This window comes from Callorhinus ursinus, unplaced genomic scaffold (genome assembly GCF_003265705.2).
Source record: "Callorhinus ursinus isolate GAN/ISIS: 27379988/994484 unplaced genomic scaffold, GSC_fseal_2.0 scaffold32, whole genome shotgun sequence".
Taxonomy (NCBI): domain Eukaryota; kingdom Metazoa; phylum Chordata; class Mammalia; order Carnivora; family Otariidae; genus Callorhinus; species Callorhinus ursinus.
In genome coordinates, this window is record NW_027397094.1 from 5,170,930 (window position 1) to 5,198,137 (window position 27,208).

The window sequence follows — 27,208 nt, forward strand, 5'->3', positions numbered from 1 at the left end:
TTAACATTCCTTCTGTTCCTTAAGGACAGGAAACCTCTCCCTTCCCCCCGCCACCCCCGTTTTAGGACCAGCGCCTGCCTCCCCTCTGCCCCGCATGCACGGCATCTCGTATCTGCACTTAGATCTCAGCTTGAACATCAGCTCCCCAGAGAGGTCCTCCCTTGGTAACCTGGTGCAGGGTGGCCTCATCCCTCAAGGCTAGTTTCCTTCCTTACTGCTCATCTGCACCCTCTGCTGGAACTTCCGCTAAGGGAGAACAGCCCTGAATCCCCTGAGCTTGGAACAATTCCTGGCACGTGGCAGGCGCTCCATAAATATTTGTCCAACAAACAAGGCTGCAACTTCTTTGTTGAATGCTATAATACTATTGCTTTCCTTTCAAGGTAATCTGGGCTTCTTTCATCTTGAAGATATTTGCAGCAAGAAAGACAGCTCACTTATTATGCAAGCACATTTCCCTTTAATGTTACGTGACACTGGTATTGCTTTTGTTCTTTCAAATTTGCTTCACTCCATCTGATACATAATTTAATCTACTTTCTCACTGTGCTTGTTGATTCAACTTGAGTTGAAGACTTTTCATGCACTGGGGAGTCTATTTATAGGTCTACTTCACATTTTGTCTGTTAACTTCATTTCTGTGCCCTCAAAACAAATATGTGGGCACTTAATCACGCATTTCCCTTCCCAGGCAGCGTGGGTGTGGGCTGAGCTAAGGCTCACACCATCCAAACGTAAATTAAGGCATCTTTTGATAAGAAAATCTGACATACCATGCAAAACTATTTCTAGAATTATTATTATCATTCAGAATTATTCTAGAGCCATAGCTATTGTTTTGTGGAACATACAAATCCTTCCAGAGCTGTGAAAAAGAAAGAACATGATTGAAGGTTTTTTTTTTTCTTTTTTGAAGGGTTTGATTGGGTGTAGTAAGTGTATACTCTTAGTTTGCTTTGTTTAAAAAGAGAAAGGTCCACAAACAATGAATCATAGAACACTACATCAAAAACTAATGATGTAATGTATGGGGATTAACCTAACAATAAAAAAATTTAAAGGAAAAAAAAAAAAGAGAAAGGTCATCAGAGAGGCCTTCAGTGTATTCAGCAAGGAAAGCAAAAACTGAAGAACTGAGAAAAGCAGTTTTACACCCCGAGAGGCTGTAGGTACAGGGGTTAGGGCATTCAGAGAGAAACGCAGCCAGTCTTCTTTCTCATGAATTCTTTACACTTGAACCTAGGAATCAAATGTGACCTCTGCTTTACTGTGTGTTCACATAGTTGACGAGGGAGACCAGCGAATCATAGGGGAGCTCCCTTCCATAGGCATGGAACAAAGAATATGTATATAGGCACTTCTCAGGTTCCAGGGATCAGAGAAGGACCAGGAGAGTCAGGAGCCGGAGAGGAAAACATTTTCAGTAGCTTTCTGCTTCACTCCTGTTAATGTGCCTTCTCAGGTTCCAGGGATCAGAGAATGACCAGGAGAGTCAGGAGCCGGAGAGGAAAACATTCTCAGTAGCTTTCCGATTCACTCCTGTTAATGCGCCACTCCGACAATTCTTCAGCTTTTGGAGACTCAAACCCCCTGATGCACCCACTCCTCCCTGAGTGCCTCCCCCTCCTTGGCCCACTGAACTAGCAGTTGGGGGGGGGGTCAGCCTCCACCATCCTTCCTTCACCTGCTCCCCATTCTCTCCCTCCGCCACTCCTGGTTCCCTGGCCAAACACCCATCCACGTGGCTATGGGAGGGTGGGAGCCCGACTTCCGGAAGGGACGATGAGCAAATGCAAATGACCTCACCACACTGCCCCACCTCCCCCAGGAAGACCCCCACTACATTCTTCTCCACTAGCTCAGCCTCACACTTAAAAATCCTGCCACCTTTTGTTCCAGCAGAATCGAGCTTGATCTCTGTCCCCTATCACAAGTCTTGAATGAGTTCTTCCTTGCCTGTTTAATTTAGACTCGGGATGGCTAACATCCAGTGGGGCGAGGACACCCGGCCATCACGCTGTTCTAGTTTGAACACACCTTCGTTTTCTCCTGCCTTCTCCTCTGCCCCCGAACCTCTCATACCTCTGCCCCCTCCTCATTCTCAGCTGATGGCCTTGCTTTCTGGATCACTGAGGAAACAGGATACCAGAGCAGGTTTCCTCCAGCTCCCATCACCCCCCGATCACCCCACCGACCCGCATGTGCACCCTGATACCCCTCCTTCCCAGGCTCTATAGGCACCAAAGACCCTATCCTTTCGAGCTCACTCAAGACTCCGCCTGGGCTCCACAGGTTCAGAGAATAAGAATGAACAGTGACCTTTCCACATGTAGGCACACAACTACTGTGTTTCAAATACACTCATACACTACTACAACAGCACCCAACTCCTAAGCCCTGATGTAAATTGGCTCCTCTAAAGCTTCAGAGTTCCCGGTAACTCACGCAATCCTGGTTTACACCGACTGTAATCAGAGAAATACAATGCCTCCCATTCTTGGAAGTCAAACTCACATTCTATTTGCCACAGGGAGGTTTCCCTCCCTCTGTAGCTCAGTTGATTTGCACAATTCTAACTGTGGATAAATGACAGATGTGCCGAGCTGCTTTTTACTGGAAGCCAAGTAGAGAGCTCATCCCGGAGCTTAAAAATATTTACAAGGTTTCTGCAGTGTATGACTCCTCATCACACTGCTATGCTGGGCTATGTCCCATCTCAAAAAATTCAAGGACAAACAAACAATTACCTCTTCAAGGACATCGGCAAGCTTACTGAGGATCTCTTCAGGAAGGCTCTGGAATGTTGGGACACTGAAAAACAAAACAGATGATGCTGAAGCAACTTTCTTTCACAAACAAGGCAGCAACATGCAAATGTATAAAGATCAAAGCAGGAACTTGAGCATGGTTTGATGGCCAACAGGGCAAAGGCGTGTTGTACTAGAAAGAACTTGAAGGCTGAACCGAACTGAGTTCAAATCCCACTTATAATTAACTGTGGGACTGCAAATGCCTCAGCTATAATGGGGAGAAAAAACACTTTCTCCCTTATCAGTCTGTCATCAGATTCCCTCCTGTTCCATCTGCCTCTCTGGGTCCCTCTAAACACACACACGCACGCACACGCACTCACACACATGTGCACAAAGTCCTACAGGCCAACTCCTGCTCATTATTTAGGCCACAGCTCAATCAACGATACACTCAGACCTTCAAACATTCATCCAACAACCTTGGAAGCTACCTCTCTCCCCAACCCCCTCCAGCTAGGTCAGGTTCTCCCGGCATGAACTCCTTTATCCCTTGCTAGAACAGTCATTAGATACTTAATCAGATATTTTTCCCTGGGTGTTCTCCCTGCTAGAATTTAAACTCCACAAAAATAAGAACTATTTATCGGTCTTGTTTGACCCCTGTGTTTTCCATCATTAACAAATAACTCAATGGAGGATGTTGAATAAAGTTATGAAAGTGTAGATGTGTGAATGCTTGCTGGGACAATGAGAAGGATCAGATCAGACAGGGTGGAGAAAAGAGCCAGAGTCTAGTTCTTCTCCCTTCCTCTTGTTTTCCCCCACTGACCAGCAAATGAAAATACGGAGTGATGCTAAATGCACAAACCCATGAGTTCTTTTAGATGTGAAATAGTAATGAACTTAAAAGAAATAAAAACACTTATCAGCATGTAATTTTTGAAGCTCTCCTGGAAAATCTATCTGGGATATAGAACTAAATTCCCATTTAATCCTATCTCACTGCTTGAATAGAGAGAGGACGCTAAATGCGCGCATATACATTGGCATATCTGATATTTGACTTATCGAATAATTCCAGCTTGCTTAGAATGATACAATGAAAGAAGCCATAGCATACTGTATGGATATAAGCACGGAAGTTTGACTGTTAATTTGTCACTCTGATTCCTATTACTTAGTGTAAAGCCTATTGATAAAATCCCAGGGTTTTATGCAGAGGTAGAACAACTGACCCGGGACCATCTGCTCCACCAGATTTACTGCTGTGGTCTTAGTCACATGGGTTTTAATTTCCAGAAGGCAGTGTATTTCAGCAGCTGGATGGAACTTATCACAGAAAATGAGGAAGACAGAGGAACCTGTTGTCACAAGTAATGCAGGTTGAAAAATCTAGCCCTTCCTTGTTCTTCTAATGAGCTCTATCTCAGTGTCTCCTAAGATCTAAGAATAATTAGAATGCTTCCACCCCAGCGGGTATTTGTAAAAAACACAAACCACGACTGAGTTTTTCTCCGTTCATTTTAATTGGCCCCGGTCTTTAGAGAGGCCTATTACTTCTAGGCTCCACCATTTATTTCAACGAGGGCTATGTCTATGCCAAGTCATACCATAAATACTTCCATGTTCCTGAGAGATCTTTCTTATCCATGAGAAAAAAAAATTAATATTTGCTTGACTATGTAATATACTCAATGGAAACAGAAACATTAAGTTTTAGGAGGGCACTTTAAATCATCTTTTACAATTTTACTTCCCCCCCCCCAGTTTTGAGGTATAATTGACAAAATTAGAAGATATTGAAAGTGTACAACGTGATGATCTGATATACATTGTAAAGGGCTCCTCCCATCTACTTAATTAACACCGCTAGCATCTCACATATAGTTTTTTTTTTTTTTTTTTTGGTTGAAAACATTCCAGTTGTCCTCCTTTAGCACATTTCACAGTGCTACCGGTCACCGTCACCATATTACACATGAAATATAGACCTTATTCATCCTAAACCATAGCTGAAAGTTTGTATTCTTTTACTAGCTTCTTCCTGTTTCCTCCACCCTCCAGCCCGCCTCCCGCCCCCCGCCCCACTTTTCTGCTAGATGTTTTTTTTTTTAAGATTTTATTTATTTATTCATGAGAGACAGAGAGACAGAGAGAGAGAGAGAGAGAGAAGCAGAGGGAGAAGCAGAGGGAGAAGCAGGCTCCCCGCCGAGCAGGGAGCCCAACGCGGGACTCGATCCCAGGACCCTGGGATCATGACCTGAGCCAAAGGCAGACGCTTAACCGACTGAGCCACCCAGGCGCCCCTCTGCTAGTTGTTTCTATGAGCTTGACTTTTATTTCGGTTCCACAATTATAGGGTACAATGTATTTGTCTTTCTCAGTCTGGCTTGTTTGACTTCCCATAATGCCTTCAAGTTCCATCTGTGTTGCAAATACAAACTGCAGGACAAACTGCGGGATTTCCTTCCTTCTCATGCCTGAATAATATTCCATTGTATACTTATGATCTTCTCCAACTTAAATGTCTCACAGCCTTTGGCAGCATTTGTTACCAACAAAAAGTAAGGGTGATTTTTAAGAAGAAACATTTATCAGTAAGAACTGGAGAACTTCTAGATTTAAAAAAAAATGGAAAGCAATTAAAAAATAAAGTCTCACTTGAATAAATTGCTCTGAAAACACTTGTAGCCATCTTTAAAATCTTAAGATATTTATTACTGCCAACACTACATAAGGTTTCTCATATAATTTGCTTTCTAAGAATTATTGGTCACCAGTAGCTTGAACACCAAGAACAATTTAGAATACTCATTATTTGGAATTCTACCCATGAAATACATTGGTTAAATTTCCCCAAAATACATCAAAAGACATTTCACTAATTTGGACATATAATTCAAGATGAAGTTGTTTATAAATTTAGAAAACTTAAAGCAAAATAATTATCAGGACAAACTGCCAGAACACGTCTCAATGGTAAAGGAGAATATTTTATGTAAAAAATTATTATAATAACTTGCATACTAATTACAAGTAATTCTTACATATCTATTAAAACATTTTGCTCCCTAAGGACTTTCAATAGGCCGGAAGTTACAAAATGCATTTGAATGTAATGTAATAGAGATGATTTAATATGTGTAGAGCTTTGCCATTGGCTTTTTTTTAAGATTTATTTATTTGAGAGAGAGAGAGAGAGAGAGGGAGGGAGGGAAGGAACAGAAGGGGCAGAGGGAGAATCTCAAGTAGACTCCCCACTGAGCACAGAGCCTGACACGGGGCTCCATCTCATGACCCCGAGATCATGACCTGAGCTGAAACTAAGAGTCGGATGCTTAATGGACCACTGGCTTTTCTAACTGAATGAAGTAAGGACTTGGAATTTGCAATGGCAAAAATAGAAGGTGAGATATGGGTGCTTTCTATTTGCCAGGCACTGGGCTATGGATTTTAGAGAGAACATAAAGGTTAGTTTTACATCCACCTTCTCAAATAACCACTGTCAGTGTCACCCATTTCACAGATTTGACAAGTGCAACCTTGAGAGTTTGCCTGAGGTCACAGCTCTCAACATAGGTGAAGAAAGGATGAAAATGATCGTCATTTTCCCACCGAACTGCATGGTTTACAGTAAAAGTATTATCAAATGCCTCATGCAACTTTCAAACCAGTTCCACATTCTATTAGGTAATGATTTGGATATGACTAATATTTAAGAATATGTGATTTATTAACCACCTTTTTACTATGAAAAAAGTTGAACAAATTGGAAGGCTGAAAGAATAGTTCAAGAATCACCTGGAACCCTATCTAGATTTGCAGCTGTAAGTTACCATTGCTCCATCTTTGTTTTCTCCGCCTTCAGTTCGTCTACTTTTCTATGTGTGTAGTGATAAACAGGCTTATAGATATTCTGATGAAATATTTCAAAGTTGCAGATACCACCTCACCCCTAATCTTCAGCATACGTCTCCTAAAATAAGAACATGTTCCTAACTAACTATAATACCATTATTGCACAGAAGAAAATCAACTTCAATTCTGTATATCATCTAGTATCTGCTTCGTATTCAAATATTACTTATTGTTCAAAAATGTCTTTCCTGGTTCGTTTTCTCTTCTCAAACCAGGACCCAGCAAGATTCTACACATTGCTTTTGGCTGTTATATTCCCCTCGCCTCCTGTTCTCCAAGATCCTCCCACTTTTCCCCTACGGCACTGACATTTTGAAGACATTGGGGCCACTGTCTCACTGGATGTCCCACATTCTGAATTTGTCTTGGTGATTTTATTTCTGCGAATCTACTATTCGAAAGCTACAACTAAAAGAGGGGAGAGGAAATCCAAGTACAAAGAATTGTATTTCAGCCATGTGTCAACGAAATTGGAAAACACATTGGAATACACGGAGAATAACATAATGGTGTATAGCAGCAGTTCTTGAAAGGTGATCTGGTCCTAGACCTTCTCAGGGGGTTCCTCAAAGTCAAAGCAAATAGTCTAAGTTGTAATTGGCCATTTTCACCTTCTTTTTCACATGTGTACCGTAGAATCCCCCAGAGACTATGACATATGGTGATGATATCATTTTGATATATATGCTTGGATTTTATATATATATAAAACATATATATAAATACACACACATATATAAATGGATTTATGCCATATATAAAAATGGATTTGTTTTATATATATATACATATATATATATATATATGGATATATGCCTGTATGCTCTTGTGTTTCCTAGAATTTTTTAAGGTAGTATGTAGGTTGAGGATATGTGTGCTGTTTGCAGAAATTAACTCAGTATAATTTCAGTAATTCTGTGCTCTTACTAGACATTTTTCACACATGTAACCTCTTTATCATCCAATATCATTGTTTTGGACTCCTGAATAACTATGGTTATTCAGACTTGATACACATTCCTATGTCAAAGTGAAAAAAAAAAAAAACCAGAAGAAAATACATTTGGATATCCTGTGTTGCAATAGGAGTTTTATATTTTTTTCTTCAAAAACATTTCTAACTTTTTAAAATGTTATCTAATAGTGTTATAATTTTAGAATTTTGTAATTATTCGTATTAAGAATTTAATAAAAGAAAGTTTATTATCTTTTTGTTCACTTTTTAGGGATGGATCACTGACTTTGAAAGGGGATATCTGAAGAGTCCTCAAGCTACATCTGGCATTTTCTAAGCCTAAAGATACTGAAAAATATAAAAAAGGACACATCAGAGAATTCTCTGACTCATGGATGGGATAAATCTTGTCCAAAGAAATTTGGAGACACTATAAATGCGAAAAATATGACAAAACCTACTTTCCCCCCTCAGCATTACAATTTACCTTATTGTCTTACACAACGGGATCTTTTAAAAATAACCTTACCATGCCAGTTTTGATGTCATTTTGAGCCCAATCATTGACAATTCAAGGAAAAGGAAATTGAGCTTTGAAATGTAGGCATGATGAAGTTTTTAAGAAACAAAAATGGTTTGGTACTGCTTTTCAAATAGGAAGGGGAGCATTTTACAGGGTGAGTTACCATCAAGCCCCGACTGGAAAGACCCCCAGGACAGCTCAGAGACCCCTGAAGCCATACAGACTTTACTTTGTTCCATGCCTGCTGGATGACCTCAGTACAAGAAAGCATTGCACTGTCTCCTTCCAATGATACAGTATCTTCTTGCATTAAAGACTAAGCTGTAGGCACAAAGATGAGTTAATAAGATCTTCTTTACAGAAATGTACTTTTGCCTTACAAATGGAGCCATCTACAGCCATGGCTAGACTTACTCTTTTGCTTGTGGTTATCTGATATCAGAACCAACTAATCATCAAAGAAGATCATCTTTTATATGAACCCTTGGCAACAGACACCCACAGTACTGGCTGTTCTGTGTGGAATAACAGTCCATGTCGAGGGTTTACCCCGGCACAGTGCTGCTGATATTTGCACCGATGGTACAGGAGCAATGGTGGCCCCTTGGCACAAATTAAGGCAGCAACACCAAACTGCACCAGGTGCCAATCTATTCTTCAACACCACTTACAAGTTAAAAGTTAAATAAAATGCCAGAGTTACTTTCAAACATTTTTGATGCAACAGTAAAAGTTATTCATTGTATTACGTTTCAACGCTTGAATATGCATCTTATGAATACTGTGACAAAGTGGCAAGTCCACTTACAGCCCTTCTGGGACTACTGAAGCATGATGGCTGTCTCAGGGAAAATCACTTGCTTAATTGTTGGAGTTGCAAGCTGAAGAGTTCCACTTTTTATATGGAACATCATTTTTACTTGGCAATGACCAACCAACTGTGGTTATTCAGACTTGACGATCTGGCAGACAATTTTTCAAAAAAGAACAAAGTGAGCCTGTGACTTCAAAAAAGAAAAAACCAAAAAACAAAAACCCAGCAGTATTTTTGCCAATGAGAAAATGCGAACTCTCATATGAAAATTAAAACTTCAGACAACTTTTATTTGCCATTTTGAGCTTAACAGCTTTCCGATTCTTGAAGACTTTTCTGATGAGATCATCAGTGATATGTGGATATCAACAAATGGGAGTTTTTTATTGGGAATTCTACGTAACTCAGTGAACCAGTATTTTTCAGATGATCGATGCATGGTTTTACAAAATCACGCATGGGGAAAGATCTAGTCAAAGTACAAGATGGATCAATGGATCTTAATGTAGCTACTGTTTCATATTCCATATTGCAATTAACCTTTAATAAACTACCAGTTGTTGGGTTGTGCTGTAGTATCAAATAAGAATGTCCAAAATTATATGAAAAGACCATTAGCCTACTTCTCCCTTTTCTTACTACATCTCTCTCTGGGAATGATCTTTTTATATACTTCAACCAAAATAAGAGAAATTGAACAGATTGAATACAGAAGCAAATAGAAGAATCTCTTCCACTAAGCCAGATACTGACAGATTGGCAGAAACGTAAACTCAAACTTCTATTTTTGCTAAGTTTTGTTTGTTTTGGGAAGATATAGTCATCTTTATTAAAAATCGGCTCTTTATGTTAACATATAATGTTTATTTTTGGCGTGTTTAAATGAATTAGTATTTTTAGATATTCTCATTTTTAACTCCTAATACGGTCAATATTGATAGATATAAGCCACATAAGTTGGGGAACCACTGACGTAGTAAAAGTGATTAAAAGGGATTTATTGATGAACAACATGTAAAACATGGAATACCCACAGGATACTATTACAAGGAAAACATGATAAAAATTATGGATACCCCAAGATAGTTGTTTTTACTCAATTCCCTTTTAATTACAAGTAGAGAATTTTCCAGGAGACTATCACGAAGTTAACAAATATGTTAGGTGGAAAAACAATCTTTTCACTTTTTTCCTCTTCTTGTGTTTTCAAGATTTTCTGTTTTAGGGCTGTATTTTTTTTTTTTTTTTTTACCATACTGAGTATTATAAAATACATAATCATGGTTCCAACTAAATAAAACATATCCCAATGGGTCCATTTCAAAGAAAACAATTCTTACTGTTGTTAAGATACTGGTTTAATTCAATTACTTATTTACTCACTCAAACTTGAGTACCTATTATGGGCCATAAATTGTTGTAGTGTTTGGGATTCATTAATGAAAGCAAAGGTTCCTGTGTACTAATCAAAGAAATAGTAAATAGTACACATATGTTATACGTATGATGTTTGTATACACACACACGTATGTATCATAGAGCACATTAGGTAAGGGCTACAGCATTTTCCATTAGAAAAAGTCCCATAGGGTAGCAGGGATTACAACGGGAGGGGGTTTAAGGTGAAAGACTGAACTGGACTGGGATGTCCTCATTGATAATGTGAAATTGTCGCAGACATCTGAGAGGTGGGAGGGACAATTAACCGTAGGTCTAAGAGAGAGGATCCAGGTAAAGGAACCAGAAGGGCAAGGGGTCTGCAACCCTTGGTGGATTCCAGGAGCAGCAGGGTGGGGCTCTGCTGTCCAGAGTTCAGTGGCTGGGAGAGAACGGAAGAGCACGCGCATCAAGAGAGAAGGGGGAGAAGGTGGATCACAAAGGGGCATGTGCCTCCCACCTTCAAAGGACTTGGCTTCCATCTGCATGAAACATGCAGACACTGCGGGGTTCTGAGCAGGTGTGGCAAGGTCTTACTCCCAAATTAAAGGGACCCTCTCCCATCTCTGTGGAGAGTCAATGGCAGGTCAGCCATAGTAGAGACTGCAGACCAGCTAGGAACCTCCATCTACTGCCTGAAAGATGGTGGGCGTCTGCAAAGTGCGGAAGCAGTGGAGGGGTGGAGAAGCACTTGAGCTCCATTATATGGTTTTGCAGTAAGGACTCTGTAAAAAACAGTTTGGGTGTTTTTTTCATACTCAAACTCATTTTTTTTTTTAAACCTACTTAGTAGCAAAGGGCTTGATTTTATCAGGTTTTCGTTTTTAAATATCATCAGAGTATTAGATGTAGTCCCGTATTTATAAGGCAAGATATCTCCAACCAACATAAGTGTGGAGATAGTTCATCAATGTTCTCTACCTAGAGCAGAGCATGCGGTTGCAGGACTTATCTTTGGGTAGCATTTGGAGAAAGGAAGCCTTTTTATTCTACCGTAAGAAATTGGCTCAGTATCAAGTTTAATGCCAAGAATATTGACAGGTATGGTTTATTTCTGTGCCAGTGCCTTCCTAAAGCTTCAGGCCAATCGAATAAAAGCAGAGATCTCTGACTTACCTAAGAAACCAATTTCTACTGATGAAGGACTAAGTAAGGGTCCTTTTTTTTTTTTCATCTTTGAGTTCAAATATTTATTACTGGTCCTTCTTAATCTTACAGGTATCTGAGCTTTCCCTTTAATGAGCTCATCAACACATTTTGTTTTTGTTTTTTCCCTCTACATACTTTGCTCCACTGATTAGATCATATGGCATTGATCCTGCTTCAGTCTGCTATGCAATGGTCTTATAACTGATCTTCCTTCCTGGAGTCTCTTGTGACCCCCTCCGTGTATTACTCATCACTGCCAGATTTATTGTCTATCAGCAGCATTTAGCTCTTATCACCCAGTGGTTCCAACCTCCAAAGGCTAGCTCTTATCTCACCAGATTCTAAGAATTACAATTTTTTCCTGTGTATAAAAATACTTTAAATAAAGCAAACCATTATGGAGACATCATTGAGGTATAATGTTATCATCTGTGTGATACGGTGTAAACTCCTTACCCTGGACCCCTGGGTAGTGAGTAAGCATATGGGCCTCTGGATGGAAGAGAATCAAGCTGAATTAGGCTCTGCTGCTAATTACTAGCTACGCCTCTGGCAAGCAGTTCGACTTCTCTAGGTCTCAGCCTCCTTCCCTTAAAAAAAAAAAAAAAAAAGGCGGGGTGGATATTACCACCCACTGCATAGGGCTGTGGTGAACATAAGCAAAATAACAGATATAAAGCATTAAGAAGGTTCCTGGCACATAGTAAACATCCAATAAATATTACCAGCCACCACAATTACGTACATATTTTTGTTCTAAAAGTTATCATTGTTTAAGACCTTCGATAATCAAAATAAACATTCTGATAGGTCAGATATAAATCTCAGTGTAGACTCAAGAGTGCGAGAGATACCCGTTTCTTCCCTCTTCAGTCAAATTATATTTGATCTGTGGTAGGAATCCTTCTTTCTCAGGTAGCTATCTGAAGATATTCATTGTGTAGCCCTTCCTCAAGGTCATACCAAACCCAGGAGTCAGGTCATACCCAGAGAGTGGAAAGTAAAAACCTTTCATCTCTCTGCTTTCAAGGTCACGAAGGACCCTTGATGTCCTAATGGCTCTCTGCTTTTGTGCCCACAGATGAGGAAAGAGACCTCTGGTCAAGCGGGGAACCCCGGTGCTTCTAGTTAGCCGGTCCCAGGTGAGTCCACGCAGAGAAATTCATTCCTGGAGAATTATCTCCAAGGTTCTTCTTTCTCCATTTGACTCCAGATACTCTGGATATCGTTAAATGAATTTAGGCTTTAAAAAATAGGTAGCATCTTATCTTCTAGAAGGTTTTAATATTGACCAAAAATTCTCAGATCAAGAAATTCACGTTTACTGCAGCATTATTCACATAAGCCGAGATATAGAAACAACCTAAGTACCCATCAACGGAGGAACAGAAAAAGAAGATGCGAGATAGAGATACACAGATGGATATCTATATGTAATGGATTATGTAATATAATCGCACATATATAGATGTGATATACATAGAGTATTATTCAGCCCTGAGAAAGGAGGACATCCTGCCATTACAGCATGGAGAGACCCTGAGCACATTATGCAAGTGAGAAAAGTCAAACAGAAAATGCCAAGTAGTGTAAGCCATCACTTGTTTGTGGAATCTAAAAAAGCCAAGCAAAAAAAAAAAAAAAACAGTAAAATGGTGGTTACTGGGTGATAGGGGTGGGGGATAAGACAGATGTTTAAGGGTACAAACTGACAACAGTAAATAAAAATAAGTAATAATAGCAGGCAAGCCATAAAAAATATACATAATGCACAGTGTAGTAAATACAGGCAAGCAAACTTGCTAAGAGTCTAGAACTTAATTATTCCAACCACTAAAAGAATAATGCGATGGAGGTGCTAATTATCGTCACAATGGCAAACAAATTGCAATATATAAATGATCAAATTAACATGTTGTACACCTTAAATTTACAACGCGATATGCCGAATACAGTCAATTTTAAAAAGAGAGACTGCAAATTTGTCTGGAAAAGAGGAAAGGGTGTAGTAACAAGGAAAAATATTTCAACAGTTTATATTTGAAAAAAATAAATCCATCACGAGTATTTGCAGAGGTCCGATTCCCTGTGCAACCAAGCACCATCCACTAAAACCACCGCCCCCCCAGCCCCACGCCACCCCCAACACACACATGGCTGCCTGTCTGGTCAGCGCTTGGACACAGAGGTGGGCAAAGGGCAGGGCAGGAAGAAAGATGCTGAGGCGAGGTCTAGGCAGACCTGGGAAGAGAGCTCAAGGCCATCTGGAGGAAATGGATTTCCAGGGTCGGGATGGCGCATGTGGTCTAGTGGGGGGGCCACACCCTGGAGAAGGTAGGGGGCGCCCTTCTAAAGTAAAGGGCTCAGGGACAGGCAACTCTAAGTAGTGTGTCCTCCCTCCTCACTCGGTGCCCTTGGTGAGTGCCACAGCCCAACACCGCCTGCACGCCTTCTGTCACGTCAACCCTTCCAGCACATTCTCCCACATCTCTTTAGTCATCTGACATGTATCCATTCAAATGATTAATGTAATTGATGGCAGGAAATACAATTCAATGATTAAAAAAAGAAAACCTATAAAACTGTTATCCCTGCAATTTTCATTTAGACAAGGGTTCTATTCCCATCAGTGAGGTATCTTTCCTACCACCCTCGCACTAGGCAGCATGTGTAAGAGATGCCAATCACCTGAGTTCTGTGAGTCTGTTTTCTCCTCTAATACAGAAATAATCATCCTCGCCTGAGCAATCTCAAATGCCATGAAATACTGTGAGAGACAAATTTGTCTATTTGTCACTAGACAGCTATCAGTGATCAAGTTACTTATAAGCACAACAGAAATACTGAAAGTATGGTCTTAAAAGCATCTTCTAGAACTACGATACATCCAACTACAAACTTCAAAGTTTGATTTTAACATTATTCAATTCTGCAAATTCACTGCCTTTTGCAAAGCATGTACCAAACCATTAGACCAAATCCTTGGTCAAAATGTCCTAGAGCAGTGGTTTCCAAACCTGAAAGTCATTAGGAATTCAGATTCAACAAGTCATGGAGTGGATTCCAAGAAAGCAATGTATTTTTCAAAATGGTAATAAAACGTGTATCTATGACATAATTTTATCATTTTAATGATTTTTAGGTGTGTAGTTCAATGGCAGTAAATATATTCACAGAGTTGTGCAAACAGCACTGTCATCCATCTGTAGAATTTTTTCATCCTCTCAAAAGGAAACTATACCAATTAAACACAAAGTCCCCATTCTCCTGTCTCTGCAGCCCCTGGTGGTCACCATTCAGCTTTCTGTCTCTATGAATTTGGCTCCCCTAGGGGCCTCATATAAATGCGTCTTTACAGTATTTGTCTTTTTGTGACAGACTTAATTCACTTAACATAGTATCTTCAAGGTTCATCCATGTTGTTCAATGCATGTTTTAACATCTCTCCAGATGATTTTAATGCACAGCAAAGTTGACAGCTTTACCAATTATTTTCAGTTGGTATGTGAGAATTTAAAATAACCACTAAGAATCATAAACCTAGTAGAGCTTATTTTCTGAAGTGCAATCTTCTCCACCTATGTCTTATCATTTTATTTGTTACTATGTTATCTTGTTGTGCCATGTTATTTTGTTGTGCTATGTTATTTTGTTGTGCTATGTTATTTTGTTATATTTTAAGACTTTAGCTTCCATAATCAGAAAACGAAAACATTAGTTACCTAGCTCATCATGGAGCAGTTGTGAATATTAATACGTATAAAGCGCTTAGCAAAGAAGCGGCCATCGAGCAAGCACTCACTTAAAGGGACTTATTGTTGAACTTGTGTGATACTACACTTAACATAGAGTGCATCACGTAGTAGGTACTCAAGAGCATGCAAATTGAAGGAATAAATGCAACGAAGCCAAATACGATGAAGTGGTAGTGGTTTTGAGCCAGGGTTGTGTAGTTTGCACACTGTCCAAAGGCACCTACATGGGGATAAGTGGAAGCTCAAACTCAGCCCCCCCCCGCCCCCCCCGCATATGCCACCCGTTTTACCCTGGTAGGGGCTGCATCAGCCCAGAGGATGGGCTGCTTCTTTTTTTTCCAAAACAGATGACTTCTTTCTGGCAACCCTAGTCTGTGCAAAAGATCTTCATTCGGCTTGTTATTTTCCAGAAACCCCAGGAATATTTCCTTGAGGCTATTTACTCAAGAAAAATTAAAAAAAAATTGACATACAGAGTCTTCTTTAAAATCTTTTAGAAGAGCTTTTGAAAAAAATCCACCAAAGGGCTGCTTTCAAAATCAGAACCAAGGTCACTCTGGTGCTTCTATTGCAACGATCCTGAGGAGGTGAGGCACTAAAGACGTATTTATTAAATTACCTCGGAAATGTTTAATAGCATCTAAACTTGTAGCTTATTTAGAAGATCACATTGTACTTTATCTTTACTCTGTATATCTTAAAACAGCCTGTGCCTACGCAAAAAAAAAAAAAACCTAATGGGTTTTTATGGAATTTGACAGGTTATGTCTGATTATTAAAACTAAAAAAAAAAATGGCGTGTAACCTTTTAAATGTTTAATGTTGTACTAACGATAATCAGCCTAACAGGTACTGCCCAGAGTTTGTACCCCATCTTTCGAGCCCTGGGAAGTGTGATCCCTTGCCCTCAGAGGTTATGCCTTCCCTACAGCAGTGTTTCTCCACAAGGTGTCCCTGGCTCGTGGACAGGATGCACCTTCGTTGTGCAGTGGATTCCTATGTAGTGCAGAGCATTTAGCATCTCAGGTTCCTACCTGTGAAGTGTCATGCCACAAGCGCACAACCTCTAGGCGTGATACTGCCCAAGATTTAGAATCATCACTCTCTAATTCTGCATTGCTCCCTCTTCACCAAGTGAGTTTGCTAGTGGTTCTGCCTCAAACCTCACAATCCTGGTAACTTGCTCCAATTTCCATTTCCCAGGGGCTGGATACCTATTACCCAGGAACTGAAACACTCAAGAGACATCTGTCTGAAGTGCTTTGGGAACCTAGCTGCAACATATGGGCAACATAGACAGATGGAATGTAGGACTCTTCACCCTTGGTTTATGGCTGCTTCCAAAGCCACGCTATTCAAAACATTGTTTCTAAAGTATGTCAATAGGCATTCCCTACCAAAAGGATTCCATAGCCGAATAAGGAAATTCTGAACTATAGAAATTTAAAAATATTCTTTACATATCAGTCTTTTTTTTTTTTTTTTAAAGATTCGAAAGTTAACTGGACAGGGAAATGAGATAGTATCTCCCAACTTATTCAACAAGGTAACTCCTTAATTCAAAATTATTAATTTTTTGAGCAACTAAATTTCCATGCTACATAGTTTGGAATCATTAGCTTATATTAAGGGGATGGAATTCACAAGTCCCTAGGCCTGACATACAATAGACTTTAGCATGGTCTCATGGTGAGTTGTTCCCTATTTTCATGATGAAATGCAGTCATAATCTTCTCTGAAAAGCCTAGACTGATCATCTTCCTCATCTCCCCCTTGTCTTTCTCCCCAGTCACGGCGGACTCTGCACAGACACATCTACAAAGGCAGAGGGTCTTGATGCCTCTCATCTGGGCTCCCGAGGTACCCTGGGTCTACCTCCATCGCAGTGATTCTCGCATTGCGCTGGTCAGTTTATTTATCTGCCTCACTCTAGAATCAGCAAACCACAGCCCCTGGCTCACCACCTATTGTTGTATGTCAAGTTTTAATGGAAGGCAGTCATGTTACTGGTTTAAGGATGGTCAATGGCTGCTTTCAGGATACAATGCCAGAGTAGTTGACATGGAGTCTCTATGGCCTTCAAGCCTAGAATATTTACTACTTGGATGTGCAAAGGAAAGTTTGCCCACCCCTTCCCTAGTCTATCAGCATCTTGAGGTCAAGTACAGTGCCCAACTCCTTCAGCTTAATGCCTGGCCAATGGGAGATGCTCCAAGTTTACTGAATGAAAAAATGTTTTACACCTTTCAAAATTAATCCAAGGATATCTGACCTTGGAGTAACTGTTTTAATAAAATTGGAGGGATGGAACAGTCAAGCCAGGTCACACAGCCAAAGATCTTATTCAATGTTCAATTTTTTTATGTTGACTTGGAAATACAGAGTAAAAGAAAGTTAACTCTTAACAAATAAAAACCCCCATTTAGAAGTATATAAACCTAAGAACAGGATTCAAAGGTCACTGTGTAGAACATCTTTTACATATTAATTCTTGATATGAATTCTCTTCCAATATCATTTTGAATTTTTCAAAGCCTCTATTTTTTCCCTTGGCAAATAATTTCTGAATACAATTATTTAATAAGTGTCTTTTTCTGGAATGCAAGCAAGATTGTCTTTTTATTTATTCCATACTACTCCTAAATCCACTCTTTACCAAGAGGTTTTCCTCTTTGATTTTGTAGTAAAATTTTAGAAAACATAAGAATGCAGAGAAATAAATTCCCATCCTCAAAAAACTATAGCAATTTATTGGAACCTCTGATAAAGTAGTTTTGCTATTAAGGCTCAAAAGTCAATGAAAGAATAAAATTCATGACTTTTAAGAGTTTTGCCTTAATTATAAAGCTTACCCAGAATTAGATGGTAGAATTGGGATTAAATTATATGATCCATGAATCTCTTTCAGCTGAAGATTTAGCACAACAATTATTAGTAATTATCATCATTCACATTTTAAGCAGCTTCATACATATCATGGTTAGGCGTGGCTATCAAGCACTTGTATGCCAAGTGCTTTTCTTACTTTAACAATAATAATAACCATCACTAATATTTATTCACCATATACTGTGATTCAGGTATTCTGCTAACAGCTCTATGTACTTTATTTAATCTGTGAACAACCAGGCTTCTACCAAAAAGGATTTAAAACCATTTATACAATGATATATATTCCTTCTATTATCGTAAGTATTAATTTTCAGGCAAGCTTAGTAATAGCTTAGTCCTAAATTGATGCATACTTCCTCAATTTATTATGTGACTAATTGAATAAATATCATGTAGAAGATTTTTGCAGTCAGGCAATGGACTACATTATCTGACAAATGAGTTTATCCTATGATTTTTGTAAGCAATGATGGGTGGATATATTATCTCCTCAGATTTGCATTTTGATTTCTGACAAATGTCATAATCCAAAGGAGTGACTTGGGTAAGACATGTAGGAGTTAGGGCAGATCGATAAGGTGAGAATGGGTGCTGAGTGGATGGCTCTCTGTATCCGTCAGGTCCGAAGGAAATAAACTGACAGCGGTAGGCATAGAAAGAGAATCAATTATTTGGGAGAAAAAATCAGGTCACTCTCATTTTACCATGGCAATTAAGATATCATTATATTATCTTTAAGCATTTAATAATTTTAGCTCGGCCTTCACATATTTTTGCAATCATTAAAATTTAAGTTTATTTTAACTACAGTCATAAATGTGAGAGACCTATAGGATGATATTAAATGTCAAATCAAGCTTAATGGTGTCTTTTTAAGATATGACCATATGTCTACATTTACAACATTTTTTTAAATTAGGTATTATGTGCTAAGCACAGTATAATAGCAAGTCCCAGCCACGTTGCCTAGTAAAAATGCAACTTTGAACAAGTTAATTAACCTGAGTCTGTTTTCTCATCAGCGCAATGGAGATAACAGAATTCTATATAAACTGACTGACTTTACTATTCAGTCACTCTTCAGGTGCTCTCATTATCCACATCATGCACACAGAAAGATGGGACCTGAGACCACTCACAGGTAACTTTACCTCCCTGGGTCTAAGTGACAGAACCTGGACTCAAACTCAACCAACCAGTGTCTGGGATCCATTTGCCAAAATCTCAGACTGCTTAGCTAACACACCTTAGAAAGCTAAAGAGAAGTTTGACAATATCACACCCCCGCCCCTCCCCCACCTAGTAAGCTTCCCTGCTCTGTCTAGGGTGAAGCCACAACGCAGACAGCCAGTGGCCCTTTCAAAAAGCGAAGCTGCTTCAACGATCAGTCTACACAACTCCCAGTGGTGTAGATGGAAGGCTCCAAGATGGCAAGGCTCGTGAAATCCTGGGCAGAGGTAGTAGTTAATACTTTGGTAGTAGGAATACATGTAATAATACATGTCAGAGATAGCTGGAAGACAAGACACAGTACATTTTTTTTTTTAAAGATTTTTTTTATTTGACAGAGACACAGCGAGAGAGGGAACACAAAGCAGGGGGAGTGGGAGAGGGAGAAGCAGGCTTCCCGCTGAGCAGGGAGCCCGATGCGGGGCTCCATCCCAGGACCCTGGGATCATGACCTGAGCCGAAGGCAGACCCTTAACGACTGAGCCACCCACGCGGCCCAAGATGTAGTACATTTTCTTAACTGGAATATTTTCTTGCCAATACTTTGAGTTGGACTAATCTAACTTAGTTGTCAACCCTTGCCAATAAACTCTGACTTTTTTATGACCCAACTAAGCAGTGCTTTAGCAAAAGGCAAACTTTAGTCCCAACACTCCCCAGACTTCAGACTCCGATTTGAACCTTGACTTGTATCTCCAATAACTGAAGTGCAATGCCTATCAGCAAGTTGACGTGAAAAGCCAAACCATCTCACATCACACAAAAAGTACTGGAAATTCACAGGCCCCAAAAATCTGCTTAAAAAAAAAACAAACCCTTCAATAAAATGTATAAGTATAAATTCTAACAATCCAACTTTTGGATTCTTAAATGGTTTAGATTAAGTGACAAAAGTTGATATTTAAAAAGGCTGCAGTGTTGGCTGGGAAGATGGTGGTGCAGGAGGATGCTCAGATCTCCCCATCCCGTGGATACAACTAGATAACCTTTACAAGCCTAAATAACCCAGAAAACAGCCCAAAGACCGGCCGAACAAACTCCACAACCAAGGCTAGGGAAGAGGCCACAGGGAAGAAGCTGGAAGGGTGAAAATGCAGCTTGAGACCTAAACAGACTGTGGCCAACCACACATTGGGAGGCAGCCTGGAGTTTGGTGAAGGGTGAGAAACAAACTATCACACGGGGGAGCCTGCACAGGGGACACAAATCCACATAACATTCGGCTGTGAAAGCAAGAGGGGCAATTTCATGACTTCTTAGAACGAGCCTGACTTAAAGCCTGGAATTCTAAAAATAAGCAGGCTTGGCTCTGGGACTTAGAGGGACTTAGAAAGCAGAGTCCCTGCTCTTAAAGAGACAGCACACCAAACAGCCCCTCAGCTACAGCATACACCCAGCCGTTTGAAAAACACTGGGGGCCAATGGGAGAGTGATTTACTCATCACTGAGCATGTTCTGAAGAGAGGGATCTCAGAAAGACCCCTCCAGGAACAAAGGAGCAGGCAGGCGCCATTCCCCGCCCCTGTACCCCCCTCCCCCCGCCCACCAGCATAAACAAGGACCACCTGCAGGAACCAGCACAGTGCCCATATTTGGTATCTAACTTGCTACCAACAAGCCCCACCCCACACCCCTTGCCAGGCACACCTGGCTCATGCTGTTGCTGCAGTCCTTCTCCCTCCTGAAAACCAGCGCAAACCTCACCAGCACCATGGCTCCCAACCCGTGCATTTTGCAGGGCTTTGGTCCCGCCAGCAACTGTGTCTCTACGTACTACAGAAGCCCGAGGCATACCTTGTTAAAAGTTCACACCCCATCCTTGTTAAAAGTGCACACCCCATCCATATGCACTTGGCCGATCTACATAGACCAGCCTGGTCCCAGCAATGGCAGCTCCAAGTCTCATTTAGCAAGCCGACCACTGTGTCCCTTGTTAAAATTTCCCCCACCCCAGCCAGGGACCCAAAGCTGCCTGTAACAGGCAGAGAGACCACTGCAAATGACTGTGCTGGAGGAAAAAGCAGCCAGAACACAACAGGGTACACACAACACACATAGGAGACGTTCCCCGAAGCAGCAGGTCCCGAGGAACAGTCGACATGACACGGTGCTGCAGGGCACTCTAGCACTTCTTCTTCATAAATGTCATTACCTTCAAGATCAAAGATCAGGAGACATAGATGACTTTCCTGACACATGGAAACAGACACAGAGTTAGACAAAATGAGGAGACAGAGAACTATGTCCCAAATAAGAGGATCAACCCACAGCAAGAGCCCTAAGTAAAATCCATAATACGCCAAATAGAAAGCAACATAATGATCATCAAGATACTCACTGAGAGTAAGTCACAGAGATGTAAAGAAACTCGGCCAAGACCACGATAGTCAGTCAGTGGTGAAGCTGAAGGCAAATGACAGAGTTCAACAAGACATGTCCCCAAGAGATGACTCAAGGCACAGGGAGTAGGGCTAGGCATACAATGGACTCTCAATCTGGATGAATGAGTGAATCAGCATCTCTGAAGTGAAGTCAAGAGAGTTCCAAACTCCCCGCCACTTCTCCCCCCATCAAGACGGGGAGGTCGATTTTCCTCTTCTTGAACCTAGGTTAACTTAGTGACCTGTTTTGACCCAAGAATGGGGTCAAAAATGCCAGCTCTGGACCTAAGTTTAAAAGATCGTGGTTCTTCTAAGCCAGCGTGCAAGCTGTCAAGGAGCTCAGCCTAGACGCCTGGCAGTTTGAAGAGAGACTGTGGAGGACATGAGGTCACCTTGCATGTTCCAGATGTGGGTACGACTCCAGTGTCTCCACGTGGAGCACAGGATTCGACAAAGGAGTCCAGTCAACCCAGAGCATCAGGAGAAGCAATAGATCACTGTGGTTTTAAGCCACTATCTTTTGGGGTGCTTTAGGGCACAGAAATCATCTAGGTGACAGTATATTTACTTGTCTCCTCTGTAAATAAACTTTTGTCATAATCTAGGACTCATACAAACAAAACTATCACTGCCTCTGGCCTGTTTTCGGTAGAACATCCTAATTCTTATTATATACATGAATGATATTTGGAAGTGGCAGAAGCTGCCTTTTTTCAAAAAGGAAACAACACTTGAATTTCAGGAAATTAGTTAAAAAAAAAAACCTTTTCTGTTTTAAAATGTCTTGTCTCCTAAGAAGTTTCTTAATAATGGAACACATTGTTTTTTTTTTAACCTCTGTCTATTTCCTCCGACAGTCTTAAGGCATTCTAGCACCTGGAAGTTCAAACGGACTGATAACGGGAAGACTGAGGTTGGAGACAGCCATAATCATACCTAAAAACTTCACGTGAACACAACAGGTTCTTTTCACAGGACATTCATTATCTCAACCAATTCCCTTTTGACACACAGACCTGCCAGTGGGAGACATGCTACCAATTTTCTCCCCAAGTAAACACCTGTGTCCTTTAAAACACCCAAACAACTCCAGCGGAAGTAAAAATGTTAATCCGTCAAGTGGTTGTTTGGTTAATATGATAGTTTAATAGCACAGATGCAATGCCAGTTCTTTGTTTCCTTTGATAAGTAACAAGTGTCTTTCTTACCCCCGGGTGAAGTCATGATCGCCTCCAGGAGGCAGTGGAGTCACGTGAGGTTGGAATATAAAAGGTGTGTGAATGCCCAGAAAATGTTGCTGATGTGATGGTACACACACACATAAAATGTCTTGTAGGGGCTCCTGGGTGGCTCAGTTGCTTCAGCACCTGACTCTTGGTTTTGGCGGAGGTCATGATCTCAGGGTCATGAGATGGAGTCCTGCCTCGGGCTCCAGGCTCAGCCGGTAGGCTGCTCGAGATTCTTCCTCTCCCTCTCCCTCTCCCAGTGCCCCTCCCCCCACTCATGCTCTCTAAATAAATAAATGTTTTTAAAAAATTGTCTTGTGGATCTCAGTATTCATACATGCCCAAACATGTCTGGAGGATTGGTAGGATAGTTCTCAGAAGGCTACTGGCATGAGGGATTGATGACGACCCCACTGGCAGAAAATTCATCCTAAATAAAGATGTCAGAAAAGCTCAAACCAGTATCAAAGCCTTGATCAACAGAAGAGAAAAACAAAACTGAGTACTATACTGTATCAGCCATTTGGATATTTCTTAGGGAGGGAGGAGCCATGGATATAAACCTCCCTCTTCTATGTGATTTATCTTTTCATGATAAATCTATTTATTTTTAAATATTTATTGATTCATAAGCGACAGAGACAGAGAGAGAGGGGCAGAGGCAGAGGGAGAAGCAGGCTTCCCGCTGAGTAGGGAGCCCAGTCAATGCCAGACTCAATCCCAGGACCCTGGGATGATGACCTGAGCTGAAGGCAGACGTTTAACCCACTGAGCCACCCATGCACTCCTCCATGGTAAATCTTATAAGCTAGCAGGATATAAAACAGAACAGGAGGCAAGATCTCTAACAATTAAACACACAAGGAAAGAAGCAATAATCTGTTTCAGCACCAAATACATGATACTTTTTTAAATAAATGGAAGGAAATCTCACTAAAAATGCTGAAGGAACAGAGAAGCAAAGTGGTAAACACCAGGTGGTGGTAGAAAGATTTATTTATGACGCCATGGGAGACACATCTTTGAGATTTCCAGAAACAAGCAGGCAACTGGCAAGGGTAACTGTTTGGAGAGCGAGCCTCTACTGTCTCCTCCGCTCCGTGCCTCCATTTGGCCAGCAGAACTTCAGGAGTCTCCGCTTCTACAACAACGGCAGACTGGGTTAGCAAGTTGGAGCTCATTGCCTCCTCTGTTCCTAAGTTATTAATTTCCTCTCTGAAACGCATCAGCGAGTGGATCAATAGTGAGATTCTCTAAAGGGAGAAAGTCTGGTGCTTTAAACCTACAGAGGGGGACTTTAATTTTTAGGATCCTAACATGGTTTACTCATCCTCGTAGAACTTCATGTCCTAAGTGGAGAAGATGAAGGAACCCTGATGGAGAACCAGCAAAATGGCCAAACAGGAGCACAGTGGTAACACACACACTCACACACGGGCTCCAGGTGAGCCTCAATCCATGCCTGTCCCTGTCACTTGACAGTTTTGAGACCCATCTGACTTACAGAGGAGATGGTGGTAAGCTTGCTTGTTTCATTAAGTTGCTGTGAAGGTCAGAGGAAATAAGGCACTTCAAGCATACTAGACGTGCACTGAATAAAAACCACCAGACCAAAATGCTTTAAGTGTTCTGTGTGGCCCACAGTCGCCAATGATGCTTTCCTAACAAATGTTCTCCCCTTCCCTACAGGCTTGTCACAACTCCCAAAAAAGAGACAGAGTTTATGTCCCCCTGAACCTGGGGTGGCCTCTGACATGCCTAGATGAACAGAATGGGTCTACCAGTTCTGGGGCGAGGTCCGAAGGGGTCTGGGACCTTCAGTTCCTACCCCCTTGGAATCCAGCCCACCTTTCGGAAGCTCAGGCCAGACCAGTGCATCATGAGAGACCACGTGCCGCGAGTCAGTGGCCCACTCTTCCAGCCACCCAGGTGATACCCCAGCCAGGAGTTGCACCCCAGCTGAGTTCCGAGCTGAATGCTCCTACGTGAGCCAGCTGACATGCAGAGTAGAAGAACCATCTGCTGAGCCCAGCCCACACACACCATCGTGAGGAACAGCAAGTGAACTGTTGTTTGAAGCATCTAAGATTTGGGACGGTTCTCTATGCTGCAACAGATTAGTGGAGCCATCGATATGGCCACATGTAGTCTGCCCCCGCCAGTGTTACCAATCGTACCTCTTAACCCTCTCCCTTGTTCACTCTGTATGGCCACTCTGACCTCTCAAGCTCTCAGATGTACTGTGGGGAACAGGGGTTTCACACACACTGCCTCTTCTGCCTGGAGCCTGCTCCCGGTAAGCCCTTCACCACTCACCCCACACACTACCTGTCTCCTGTTCTCTGGATCAGACGAATCCAGCTTGTCATTTACTCTTCCAGAAACGCCCTTCCTTTTTTCTTTATAGCATTTTTCATAATGATAATTGTGCAACATTTGTTTAGCATCTGTCTCCCTGTAAACTGCAGGTTTACTGACGGCCCTGGGCATGTCTGTGACCACTAGATGCTCGGGACACACTGCCTGAATTAACAAAGCAAGAGGTTGGCTGCAGGGGAGCCCAAAGGAAAACCCAGGCCTCTTGACTCAAAAATGCCTGGTCTGGTTCTCATCATTTGCCTTTCTCATTCCCTTTTGTGGGCAATCAGTGTGGGTTTTAGGCCTTTTATATATAGGACTTTTGTTTCCTGCTGAGGGACGTACATTTCAAGCCCTGTGTCCACAGGGCTCCCCTAGCTGAGCTGGGTCGGTCACACGGAGATAGATGGACCCAGAACTCAAGTAAGGAAGAAGGTTCAGAGACAGACACTCATGATAGCTTTCCTGTCTGCAGACAGTCCTCTCCTCTCTGCCTCAGGCTCTGAAAGAACCTTGCACCTTTTCTACAACTCGGCATATACAGACATGGGTCATGGCTGCGTATACGTCTGTTTCCCAAGAGATAGGAAGATACTTGAGGCCAGACACTTACCTTCTTCACCCCAGGGTGGCACCAACATCACCGAGCCCTGGAGTCAGCCCTGCACTCACCCTGCCCCTTCTGGAGACCCATCACACAAACCAAAGAAAGCTCATCAAAAAATACACACAAAACATGTTGATAGTCCAGCTTTCTCTTTTTTTCTGAAGTCTAGATAATGTCATAGAAACCCACATAAAGGTAATTACAACAGCAAATTTTTTAAGATTTATTTACTTGAGAGAGTGAGTGAGAGTGCATGAGTTTGGGGGGGGCGCGTGGGGGAGAGAAACTCAAGCAGACTCCCTGCTGAGCTCGGAGCCTGGGATCAACGTGGGGCTTGATCCAAGGACCCTGAGATCGTGACCTGAGCTAAAATCAAGAGTCACATGCTTAACCCACTGAGCCACCCAGGTGCCCCAAAAGCAAATTCTTATCTACAAATAAACCACTGTTGATTCTGGTTTCATTCTATACTCTGCCTATTCTGTTTGGATATCAACTAAAGTACATAAGGGGTGACAACAACCACCACCACCACCATAAAAACCCCACAGGCCCTGGACTTACAGCAGCTACAGAAAGGTCAGCAATCGCCCCTCTGCGTGGACAAGCCTGTGGTAATGTGAGGAGACCCCCCCCAATTGCTTCCAGAAGCCTGTTTCTTCCAGAAGTGATTTAAGCCCTTCGTTTTGTCACCGCATTAAAGTCAGAGTGTGTGTGTGTGTGTGTGTGTGTGTGTGTGTGTGTGTGTGTGTGGTGTCTGTTTGTCTACATGTTGCTTTCTCTTTGACAAAAACTCATTATGAAAGGCAGCCACTTGGACTGAAGCTCATTTGGAATTCACCAAGGAGGCAGCTCTCGTCAGTCTGGGAAGAAAGGAGAATGACATGTGACAGGAATAAATCCTCCCGTAGAAACCGTGGGTCCTGTCTTTCTGGTGCTGCTCTGGAGAATCACAAAATTAGATGGGAGGTCACTTCAAAGGGAGACCTAAGAATTAAACAGCTTTTTAAAAAAGAGAGGATGATATAGCCCAATAAGGTAGCACCTTTGTTTTCTGATCACCGAGAACGATAATTTAAAGTGGCTATAGGAGAGCTATCTTGTATAAAGACAGATCATTTACTCTGAATATTTTCACGTGCACATCTTCTAGGCCTGCCATCCGCTTGGTGGAGATTTGCCAATTACACAGAGAGAGGGCTTCTGACTG

At 41.5% G+C, this 27,208-nt stretch overlaps 1 protein-coding gene across 2 annotated transcripts in view; it reads right to left on the reverse strand.

Moving 5' to 3' along the window:
• The window catches only part of PRKG1 (protein kinase cGMP-dependent 1), a 1,235,615-nt gene that overhangs the window by 357,459 nt on the left and 850,948 nt on the right, over nucleotides 1-27,208 (reverse strand). For both annotated transcript variants that reach the window (XM_025850942.2, XM_025850941.2), the window contains exon 5: nucleotides 2,748-2,811. In XM_025850942.2, the coding sequence (XP_025706727.1) occupies nucleotides 2,748-2,811 (64 nt within the window). The remainder of the gene's footprint in view (nucleotides 1-2,747; nucleotides 2,812-27,208) is intronic.